We start from the raw sequence: 12,118 nt of genomic DNA, 5'->3' as shown, positions 1-12,118 counted from the left end.
TGGGCAGGCGAGACCTCATCTCTACAATAAATCAAAAAATTAGCCGGGCGTGGTAGCATGTGCCTGTAGTTCCAGATACTTGGAAGGCTAAGGCGGAAGGATCACCAGAGCCCAGCAGGTCGAGGCTGCAGTGGCCAGGAGCGGCCACTGCACTCCAGTCTGGGCGACAGAGTGAGACTCCAACTCAAAAAAAAAAAAGACTGCTTGCTGAAGCAGCACAGGGGAAGTTACTTTCTTCTGTGTTAGGGATTTCTAGGTTGACTGTAGCATTCTCCTTGGGAGACCTATTCATGTTGCCTCCTTCTGAACTCTTTCTATTCTGATACTGTAGCTGGGAAGAAAAGCTTGGCCTGATGGCCATTCCCTTTCTCAGGTAAGTATATACTTTATATAATTTAGTTTAGTGCTACAGATAGACGGACCACTACTTGTGCCACAGTCTTAAATCACAATTTACTTAGTGATTTCTAAACATCACAGAGAGTTTAGATTTCCCCCAAACTGTTATTTTTAATAACATCAAGATGATTCATAACAACAACAGGAAAAAAAAAACGTGTTTCAAAGCCAAATGCAAAGTGAAAACAGACAGCCAGAAAGACGCTGTTTTTTAAGTTTGGAAAAAGATCATTGCTCTAAAGTTTCTTCCGGCTATTTACATCCCATTATTTTTACTTACTTTTCTTTTCCAAAGTAGGTTTAATAACACTTGAAGTATAAGACAGCTGATCAGAATTTCATGACCTGAAAATCACTCATTTTAGAAATGTCAGAATTGTCACTCTAACATTGTCCAGTGTCGCAATCCCCGAGTGACGGTACACCGATTAAGATTTGTGAGGCCCTGGGCAGAATCTGCTTTAACAACGTAAAAGTAGGAAATTCAGAAGTGCCAGGAGTTTCAGGCATAAAACTAAGGCTCACCATCCCCATAGTGATCTTTCCTTTAAAAGTCAGTCTGTTTCTGACCTTTAGAGACAGAGACACGGCCTGTTTCCAGACAGATTTGCTGGCATGAAGATTGCCAGCAAATGCTTTAAATTCAAAGTAAAGGTCCAATTTTCAACAATATCACAGGACAAATTCCTCCTTGGGACCTCAAAACAAGTAATTATTACCACCAAGTGATGACTCTCAAATGCACAGTTGAAAGTTTTATTAGTTTTTTGCCATTATATAGAGATTTCACATACTCAAAAATTAATTTAGACAGGTTCTAAGTTTGCTGACTTTAGAGACCTCACTCCATCACTCTAAGAAGTTCTCAACTTTCAGGTGGATTGGCAGTTGAGGGAAACTGCTAGGGGAGGGAGGGGCATACCTCATCAACAAGGGTACCTGCATAATCAACGTTTGTATACCTAACTCTGAACTGTACCCTACATCCTTATAATAAAATTTTAAAAAAAGAAGTCCTCAACTTTCAGAACTATGTTTGCACTGTAAAACTTTCATCTGTATTTTTTTAAGATGTAGTTTTGTTTTTGTTTTGATATGCATCTAGCTGTCATCGATGCAGTGGACCAATCAGAGCTCACTGCAGCCTCTAACTCCTGAGATCAAGAGATTCTCCCGCCTCAATCTCCTGAGTAGTTGGAACTACAGACGTGCACCAAGATGCCCAACTAATTTTTTATGCATTTATTGTAGAGATGAGAATCTCACTATGTTGCCCACACTGGTCTTGAACTCTCAAATTCCATTCAAACACTCCTCCTGCCTTGGTTTACTAAAGTGCTGGGATTACAGGAAGGGGCCACCATGCCCAAACTGTATTTGTTTAAATTTATGTAAATGTTATAAAATACATGGTACATAAAACTCTATCCAGAGCTCAACTGAACTGAGACAAGGTCTAATTATTAGTGAAACTAATTGTTGAAGCAGAGAACTGACAATGCACTTTCACAATGAAAACAACAAATGGTAAATGCACTATGAGGATTTATAAGATGAAATGAAATTTTAATATATTTTTTCAAGAAACAGTCAAGTAGTTATGGCCATTTAGAATTACATAATTCAAGCCAGGCACGTTGGCTCATGACTGTAATTTCAGCACTTCGGGAGGCAGAGGCTAGAGGACTGCCTGAGCCCAGGGGTTCAAGACCAGCCTGGTCAACTTGGCAAGGTCTCATCTCTACAATAAATAAAAAAATTTAGCCGGGCATGGTGGTGCGTACCTGTAGTTCCAGTTACTTGGAAGGCTGAGACAGAAGGATCGCCTGAATCCAGCAGGTCGAGGCTGCAATGGCCGCAAGCTTGCCACCGCACTCCAGCCTGGGCAACAGAGTGAGACTACAACTCAAAAAAAAAAATAGATTTACATAATTTAGAGTTGGGGGGGAAGCCCCTCTAGATTTAAAAAATCCCAATCCCTCTTTTGTCCCAGACCATTCCCACTCCCACTCCAGGTGGTATTGTTACCTTGGCCTAAAGCTGGCAGCTAAATTTCTCTGGGGCTTCAATGACCTTTGCTCAGGGAAAATTACAACACCTGAGGCCCATTCCAATTCAAATAGGTGATCACCAGCTATTGCTTAATTCATTTAAGGAACATATATTGCATATCCTCTTTGTGCTGGGCTTTGGACATAAGATTTCCTGATAAAATATCTGACCCCACTCTTACCAATCAATTGCAAGGGCTCTCCCTCAGGGCTTACCGGGAAGACAGCTAACTGTACTCCATAAATGGGTCCTGAATAAAATCAGAATGTAAGAAAGCAGCTCCCCCAATCCTCTCTCCAGCACCTTCCTTCCCTCCGTACAGCTCTCTCCCATAGCCTCCTCCCTACATCCCACCACCACACACAGGCCTTTTTATCCAGAAAGAGGCCTGAATTCTTCCACCCAAAGGGTTCAGTAATTTTTGCTGTCCTAATTACTCCCCCTGGAGATACCAATTTTCTGATTCGTCAAAATGTGTGGAAACTTGGAGCTGAATTTTGAACTCAGGCCGACGGCTCCAGAGTCTATCCTTAACAGAGACATTCCAGTGCTTCCCAGTGGACGGAGGTTTTCTCTCACCCTCTACCTAAAATGCCCTTTCCTCTTTGGAAAAGAGATTGTTAGTCTTCTTCTCTAACCACCTAAGCAGAAGAGATTCGCTGGCAACACCAGAGGACAATGTTAGTACCTGCTGACTCCAGAACAGAATGATTTCTGGAGTGAATCATATTCACTGGGCCTAGTGAAAGACCTTACTAGAAACGAATATGTGCAAATATATAATTATGAATATGTATATTCAGACAAGTAAAACTTGAAGAGGCTGCCACTAAACAAAGGAGCCCTGCTAAGCTGCAGACTAAACATAAGTATTTAGCTAAATTGAGCAGAGATGTCTGTAGAGGCTCTTAAGCAAGGAATGCTAAAATGGTATTCAGTCAGAAAGGCCAGTCCAAACAGAAGCTGGGAAAAGAGGAACAAGAAGTTTGCTGTGTCCTTTGGTGACAGAACCAAAGTAAAGACAGACTCAAAACAACGCCGGTGAGTTCCTGGAACAGGCTTTATATTATGGCAGCAGCAGAAATCTTTACTTACAAATCATACTCTTTTTATATTTCTTATATTTCCTCCTTTGATTGCAAGTGAAGGTCTAGTTTCTCTTAACTGTGCTAAAGTAAACTTGAAGGCAAGAGTTTTCTTCCATTCTTGGGTTTGAAGACTTGAATATTATCAGCTCACTATGAGACCAGTTTGAGGGTAAAAACGATAATACAAGAGAAAGAATCCACCAAAGGAAGGTAAATTTTAGGGGCCAATAAGGATTGTGGAATTCAGCCATTCTTCCCCATGTGACAATTCTCTTTTCAATACTAAATCTTGAAAGTAGTAGTTCTGTTTCATTAAACAAAATTCTCCTAAGATCTCACCCCAATAAATTGTGAGCATCGGAAAAGGACTGTATTATTTTCATCACTGACATGTATACACGTGACTGTAAGAACTCAAATGTTTGTTGATGGAATGAATGAAGCAATGCACGAACTTATAGCGTTCTGAGGCACTCTAAAGGCCACCCAGTCCAATACTTTTCCAAGTGTATATTTGTACACATAAGGCTTTCAAAGGTCATCATCTAATTCATTCAACAAATATCAACTAAATATCTACAATAGTTAAGATGTTGTTTATAGGAACAGTCACTGATACAACAAGTGTTTACTGAGGGCCTACTGTGTGCCAGGCACTATGTCAGGCCCTAAAAGCAATACAATGAATAAGACACATAAACCTTCAAAGGAAACTCACAGATGAGAAGATAAAATGGACATGAAGTATATACTGTTTATAACAGAAAATGTGGGCCGGGCACTGTGACATACACCTGCAATCCCAGCACTATGGGAGGCAAAGAGGGAGGCTTGCTTGAGCCCAGGAGTTCAAGACCAGCCCGGGCAGCATAGCAAGACCTGTCTCTAATTTAAAAAATCAAAAAATTAGCCGGGCATGAAGGCATGTGCCTATAGTCCCAGCTATACTCAGGAGGAGGATTACTTGAGTTCAGGAGTTGGAGGCTGCAGTAAGCCATGATAGTGCCACTGCACTCCAACCTAGGCAACAGAGTGAGACTAACTCAAAAAATAAAAAACAGCAAATGTGAAGTGCTTTCCAAGGTACAGATTAAGGCAATAAAGGAGTTATTAGGTCAAAAAAAGAAACCAGGGCTTCCTAAGAACCATCATTCAGGTACGGGACATTATTTGTGGCTTAACTTTACAGTTCAGAAATAACGATTATTAGTTTCTAGCAGAAAACAGTTCATAGTAATGGCTTTGTAGGCCATGATTAAAATCAATATTCCATTTTCATATCTTTAGCATTATATCAAGTGACATCAATACTGGATTGTAGAAAGCAAGAATACAGATCAATTATCTTAATAAAAGCTCTAACTGAAACTGAGCTCTGAATAACAAAGTTATTTCCACAGTTAATGTATGATCCAAAGAACACAGACTTGTCAACCTGAGTAATAATAAAATATATATAAAGAGTAATCCTAGACTTATGTGTGGGTCTTATTTATTTAACAGTAACTGTAATATGATTTATATCTTTCCATTGTAAACTAGGAAAGTGAAAATTAGGCTAAAATATAGCTAAACATTTCTTCTGTCCTATAATCAAATAAAATTTACTCTTCAGTTTCTTTCATATACACTACTTCAGCTTCTCCAAATACTTTGAAATATACTCCAGTAAAGCTGTTTCCTTCTAAGTAAATGCAGTGGAAATGTAAGTTTAACTACTTTTCTCCTTCTCTTAACCGATTCAATGAACTTACCAATTTTCTACAGCAGTTAGGAATTGGTCAGTTCCATCGCCAGTAGTTACAAACTGGGAAAGTGACATCTACCAATATATTCCTTCAATAATAATTTTGGGGCTATATTCCATCAAAAAAATTATGTGCAAAGAAGTTCTAGGTCCATAAGCAGTCTTTTTAAATCGAATTTTCCTTCTATAGAAAAATTAAACTCTTGCATAAGACTTCTCTGTGAATTTCAAAAGGCTCCTACATCCATGTGTCCCACATCAGCCATGAATTTCTTCTGTTCATTGCAGACTGCTTGTCATTGGTGTATGTTTACACTGTTTTCCATTGGATCTGCATAGGAAGTGAATCAGGCACCATTTGTATCCAGCATGATATAGACAAGAACGTGTCATTAATTACTCATTCCAGTTATATTAGGAAGAACCAGAGATATGGACAGACCTGTCAAGCAAAATTTTAGGGACCACACTATATGCCAGGTGCTGAAATGACTATATAAACAGTAATGAATACTTTGTTGCTTTACCTCTGCAATTTTCGGAGTCACCAAGGAAGAATATTCTCTATCTCTGTATTATTTGAACTTCTATTAAGAAAACCTAATTACTGTAAAAGCCCTTTGTCATATACCTGTATAGTGTTACATTTTTTAGAATAGCTTATACATATTATCAAAGTGACCGTTCCAAATGACCACAACTACTATAGTTAAGCAACATTCCTCTAGAAATTAGCTTCATCGGCCTATTTCTGCACACAAGTTAAAGCGAAACATGAAAACAAGGGAAAATATTGAAGGCAGACCAACTAGCTCCACTTCTGCAAATTATGCAAAATTAAGCAAAAAGGAAGCAAGCACAGGGTAGGAACTCAAGAGCTATTTGCAGCAGTGATCCGTTTCAAGTTCTAGGCGCTTCCCCTTGAGCTCGAAGAGATAAGAAAAGGAGGAGAAAGGAGAGAAGGTACCTCACACAAGCCTGAAGTTACACTTCACAACTTGGAATATTCCTTGAATTCTGTGTAAGATGTCTAGGAGAGGTTGGATTCGGTAAGAATGTCTGGGAGTAGGGAGTGGCATTTGCATTCTCAGTTTGGAACCCTAAGAACTGTACCAGGGAGTACCCACAAACGCTTAGTTATCTAGCAGAGGCGGCTCGGAGCATCCTCCCCAGGCTCACACCTGCAGGGCCGGTCGGCTCCTCCCTCTCTCCCTCCAGTGTCCAGGGCTGGACCAAGGTCCGGTTCGGGCGCGCAGTTAGCCCAAGCGCCACCGGGCTCCCGCAGGCGCCACCCAGCCCCGGGCGAGGCCGGAGCGCACCCTGCGTCCCGGCTCCGCTTCCCGCAGCCAAGCAGCGGCAGCAGCGCGCGACGGGACACCGGCACCGCCAGGATGCGCATTATAATGAAACTTGAGGGAGCGCGTCTACACTCGCGCCGACGTGGAGACACAGCCCCTGGCGCGGGCGCAGGCTCCGTCGGCCCGTCCCGCCCCTCCTCGCGACCGAGGGGCAGCAGTCCGTACCTGTCCTCCGAGACGCTGATGACGCCCTCCTCCTTGGGCACGATCACGGCCATATTCACCACCTCCTGGGACCCCTCGACCCGCTGCAGCAGGATCGGCTTGCGGGTCAGAGGCTTGGGTTGGATCTCCGCCGCCATCGGAGGAGGGGGCGCGCCGGGGGCGCCGCCGCGAACCGCGCCGCAGGGCCGGGCTGAGGAGACTGCTCGGGCACGGGCACGGGCTGAGACAGAGACTCTGGCTGGCCGGAGCGGGACGCCGGGAACCAGCGCTCATAGCCCGGCCGCCTCTCTCGGGAACGACCCCGCGCTCCCAGCTTCGGGCACCAGAACCGCCACGACCGGGACTGCAACCCGGCGCCACTACCCGAGGAGGGGGCGGAGAGCCTGGGGGCGGGGCCTGTGTGGGCGGGGCCTGCCGCAGGGGGTGGCCGCTGGTGGGCGCGAGGGCGGGCCCACTTCCGGGAGGGTGGAGGACGGGAGGCGGGCGCTAATGGCCCAATGCGCGTGCGTCTGCCCGGCAGCCCATTTCTCGCCTCCTCCCTTCCGCAACTCCCCGAGCCCTGCAGCACCGGTAGGACGCATGCGCCTGCCGCTTCCCGCGGTCTTCTATCCTCTGTGCCTTCCACGCCCAAAGTAGTCCCTCCCTCTTTAGTCTTCCGTGAACGCGCGTGTACGCACTCCCGGGAACGCGCTTGCCAGAAGCTCCGCCCCCTCCAAATTCTCCGAAGGGGGGCGGGGTGGGGCGGAGAAAAGAGCGCTTCCGCAAGACCGGAAAGAGAGAAGGCCGGCAGGAAGGAAAGAAGCCCCCACTAGTTGGGTCGTGACTAGGCATGCGCGCGGACTACCTGGATTAGCTGTCTTAACAATGAAGCGCGGCAGGGAAACCGCTTTGTGCCCCGGCATGCACCAGGCCCAGGCCAGTGGCACTCATGGCCTCCTGGGAGTTGTAGTTTCCTGGAGCCTCCGCCTCCGTTGTCCTGGGATGACCTATCGCCCAATTCTCAGCGCTGCGGGCCGGGAGATCAACGGCCTCCGGTGCCATTGGCCAAGTCAGGGCCTAGATTGGCCTCGCAGACCAGGAACTGAGGGGCAGCCTCCGACTGTGGATGTCCCCACTCCCTGGGTCAGGCTGCTGCCTGGAATAGTGGCTCATCAAGGATGATGAAAGAAAGAAGAGAATCTCTCATGCAGGCATCTTTGAGGGAGCTCAGATATCATCTGTAGAATCAATATCATCGTTTTCTTGGATGGCTAAGCTACTAGCCCAGGGTTACCTTAGTGCCAAGTTAGTACTCAACAACTCTCCCTTTCATCCTATAAAATTTGAACGCAGACTCTGCCTGCTCCTGACTTCTTTCCATTCCCCAGCAATCCAGCCTTTTAGCTTGCTCCGGAGACAATAGACAGTTATTGTGATTATTGAATGAATGACAGGGGCCTGGCACAAGGCCTGCATTTGGGATTGGTGGTTATGTGATAACCCCCATGAGCTCTCCCAGAGTTAAGCTAGCTGAGGAATAGTCGTGGTCTATGTGGTGTGATTGAGTTGCAGGGCTCTGGAAGTCAGAGAAATAATATGACAGAGTTAGGCAAAAGGGAGACAGGCCTTGAGTAAACGCATTTCTAAGGCAGGTTTTTGGCAGCTAAGTCTGTATGGTGCAAAGAACCTGTCTCAGAGCACACAAGGCAACTCTTGATCACCTCCCATTTTTGCAAAACTCTGTAAGGACCTTGAAATGAGAATTCTGGTACTTTCCAGCTATGGGACCTACAGCAGGCATTCCACTTCTCTGAGTATCAGGTTCCCCATCTATTAAATGGGGCACAACACTAACCTTGGGTGATTGTTGTGAAACTTACAAATATGACGTATTTTAAGGTGATAAGTATTCTAAGTACTGGTGGCAATTGCAGTTATGAGCCAGATACCTTCCTTTAAAATTATGAAGAAGGTGGCACTGTCTGTCCCCTCCCCAGGCTTTATAGGAATTAGAACCTGGGTAGGTCACCACAACCCTGAATCTGCCCTCAATTCCAAAGAGCCAGAATATTTTGTCATCTATTCAAGAAACATTTAATAACTACTCAGTGGCAGGCAGTGAGAACACACATTTGAACACAGACCTCTCAATTCTCAAGAATCTCACTGATCCCTGAGAACCAGGTCATAGCAGGGCAGTGGTAATAGCAAGAGTTGTGATGGGGGACACACGGGGTTGAGGTCACAGATAAGTACCTAACTTGACCTGTGGTAGAGTGCATTCTGCAGGAAAAGCTGCCCAGAGAAGGTATAGTCTAGACAGAGTCTTGAAGGGTGAGCAGGAATGATTTAGTTACATGAGTTTGAAGAGTGCTGGGAATTCCTATAAAGCCTGGGGCGAGGGAGTGACTGAATTGCCTGGAGGCAGGTCTAGCATGGTTGTTAGGGAAGTGAAAGCAATTCAGTACAGCTAGAGCAGCCTAGTGATGCTTATAGCAGAGAAAGGTAAAGACATTACAAAACCTGAATATGGACCATGGGCTGATGTACCTTGTTCTTGGTAGAAAGGGATGTACTCTACTCCTGCCACATCATCCACATGGGGCACAAGCACTCAAAGAAACCATCAATTACAGTGTGGCAGCTGCCAGAATGGAAGTATACTATGAAGTATAGTGAAAACAAGAGACCCTTGCCTGTGTCTGACTGGTCGGTCAGGGAAGGTTTTCTGGAACAGAAAGTGCTCATCCAGTGTTTGGGAGTGGTATATTCAGACTGAGGAAACAGCATGTGCAAGGGGTTAGATATTGGAGAATACCTAGTCTCTTCTGGGAACCACTAGTAGATGGAAGGCAAAGTTTGAAGACAGAGGAAGGTCAGGAGGTTGAGCTGGAAATATGGGCAGGTGGCATGTTAAGAAAGGTGTGGTTCCAGGCATGGTGGCTCACACCTATAATCCCAGCACTTTGGAGGCCAAGGTGAGAGAATTACTTGAGCCCAGGAGTTCAAGACCAACCTAGGAAACATAGCAAGACCTTGTCTCTACAAAAAAATCAAAAAACTAGCCAGGTATGTTGGCACACATCTGTAGTTTTTATACTTGGGAAACTGGGGTGGAAGATTGCCTGAGCCCCGGAGGTCAAGATTGCAATGAGGCATGATGGTGCTACTGCAGTCTAGGCTGGGTGACAGAGTAAGACCCGCAACACACACACACACACACACACACACACACACACACACACACACACACAAAGAAAAAGAAAAGAAAGAAAGGTGTGGAGAGTCTTATTTTGGAGCTTGAGTTTTAATCTTTCTATGATGAAGAACTATTATATTCTCAGAGCACGTCTCTACTGTGCTTAGCACAGGGTCAGGCTCCTGGAATAATACAAGAGACATCTACTGCCCTTAGGTGTCACTGATGAAAGGGAAAAGAGATTGGAGCTAGAAATTGTAGAAATTCACAGTAAGCCACGTACTCAGCAATCTAGCCTCATAATTGTATAACTGCAGTTATGTTTTTTAATTGCCAGGACCCTTGGTTTCAGGTAACAAAAACACAACTAGTTAAAAAAAAAAAAATGAAGGGGGAGGTTGTTATGACTTGTGCCAGAGAGAGTCAGAGAGGCAAAGTGCCTTTCCTGTAGTCACAGAGTTATGACAGGTGACAGAAGCCATATACACCGAAATCTGTCCGTCTCCCTAAACTATACATGCATTTGTTCAAAGAGTCCCACCCCCATGGTTCTTTTGCCTCCTGGGAAACTTGTAATCACTAGCCATAACATTTTTCACTCTCCAATGAAGTTGTAAGATTACATGCTATTATAAGTAAGTAATAAGCTAAAACAGTGCCTAGCACCCAGTAGTCACCACACAGTGTTTGCCATTATATTATTATTATCCATTATCCCCTTCATGTTCTCTCTTCCCTCCTTTCACTGCTTAACTCCCATAGTCCATTATCCTAACAGTCTCTTGCAAATACCCATAGCATCCCTGCCCCTCTCTCATTCTTGACAGGCAAAACCCCAATCCTGCCTATTCCAACCCTTTGCTTACTTCATACTTATTTACTCTCCACCTACTTTGATTAGAAATATAAGCAATCAGAAACTGTGTTACCAGATCTATCAACCTGCCTTCATTCCTACCCATACTCTCTGCCTTTCTTCTGTAATAGAGGAAAATGGGTCTGCTCCTATTAAAGGCCAGAATAAGTAAGCCTCTCTTTCCTCATCAAAGATTCCTGCAGTTATTTACTTTCTATGTTGCACCATGTTTTTCCTTCTTGATTGAGTCTTTCCCTTTAGCATACAAATGTACATTACTATCTCTCATTTTAAAAGCAAACTAAACACAAAACTCTCCTGGCTGCAAAGCCTCCTTCATTTCTCCACTCTTCTTCTCAAGGAAACCACTCAAACAAGTTGTCTGGCCTCAGGATTTTCACCTCCTCATCTTCTATTCTCTCTACATTTCATCTTAAACTTCCTAAGTCTACACTGCATACGACCTGCTCCTCATAAGGTCAAACAATCTGTCTTGCCAAACGCAATGGCCATTTCTTTACCCTCATCTAAATTTGCTTCTCAGAAGATTTCAGCACAGTTGCCCACTCTTCTTGCCTTGGAAACTCTTTCTTTGGTTTCCATGATACCATACTTAGTTTTCGCCTAAGATGTTGGTACTCCTCACTGGCTTACATTTCTGGGCTTCGCCCTTCCATTTTGGAATGCTCTAGGACTCAGTCTTGGGCCCACTTCTCTTCTTTATCCACACTTTTCCTAGGATCTTATCTAAGTCAACGGCTGTATTAGTTTCCTATTGCTGCCGTAGCAAATTGCCAGAAACTTAGTGGTTTAAAAAAATGCAAATTTATTCTCTCATATTTCTGGAGGTCAGAAGCCCAAAATGGGTCTCACTGGACCAAAGTCATGGGTTCCAGCAGTGCTGATTCCTTATGGAAGTTCTGAATAGAGAATCCATTTCCTTGTCTTTTTCAGCTTCAAGTGGCTACCTGTGACCCCTTCCTCCACCAAGTGCATCACTCCAGTCTCTGCTTCTGTCACCTTCACTCTAGCTCCTCTGACCTCCCTCTTCTAAGGATAGTTGTGACTATATGGGGTCCACTCAGATATCCAGAATAATCTCTACGTCTCAAGATCCTTAATCACATTTTCAAAGTTCCTTTTGCCATATGTATAGGTTCCAAGAATTGGGACATAGACATATTTGGGGGATCATTATTCATCCAACCATAGTGGTTTTAAGTACAGTCCATATGTTCCCGACTCCCAAATTCTTATCTCTAGCTCTGACCTCAC

At 44.4% G+C, this 12,118-nt stretch overlaps 1 protein-coding gene across 1 annotated transcript in view; it reads right to left on the bottom strand.

The window, feature by feature from the left end:
• WDFY2 (WD repeat and FYVE domain containing 2) overlaps nt 1-7,685 on the bottom strand; it is a 161,069-nt gene extending 153,384 nt beyond the window's left edge. Inside the window, exons 1-2 of the mRNA XM_008066095.2 lie at nt 7,483-7,685; nt 6,810-7,295 (exon numbers count right to left, since the gene is read on the bottom strand). Of these exons, the coding sequence (XP_008064286.1) occupies nt 6,810-6,946 (137 nt within the window). The 5' untranslated portion in view covers nt 6,947-7,295; nt 7,483-7,685. The remainder of the gene's footprint in view (nt 1-6,809; nt 7,296-7,482) is intronic.
• Nucleotides 7,686-12,118: the final 4,433 nt, after the last annotated feature.

This window comes from Carlito syrichta, unplaced genomic scaffold (genome assembly GCF_000164805.1).
Source record: "Carlito syrichta isolate Samal-C Ts95f unplaced genomic scaffold, Tarsius_syrichta-2.0.1 Scaffold308842, whole genome shotgun sequence".
Taxonomy (NCBI): domain Eukaryota; kingdom Metazoa; phylum Chordata; class Mammalia; order Primates; family Tarsiidae; genus Carlito; species Carlito syrichta.
Note: the sequence above shows the minus strand (reverse complement) of the source record. Positions and strands in the feature narration are given on the sequence as shown.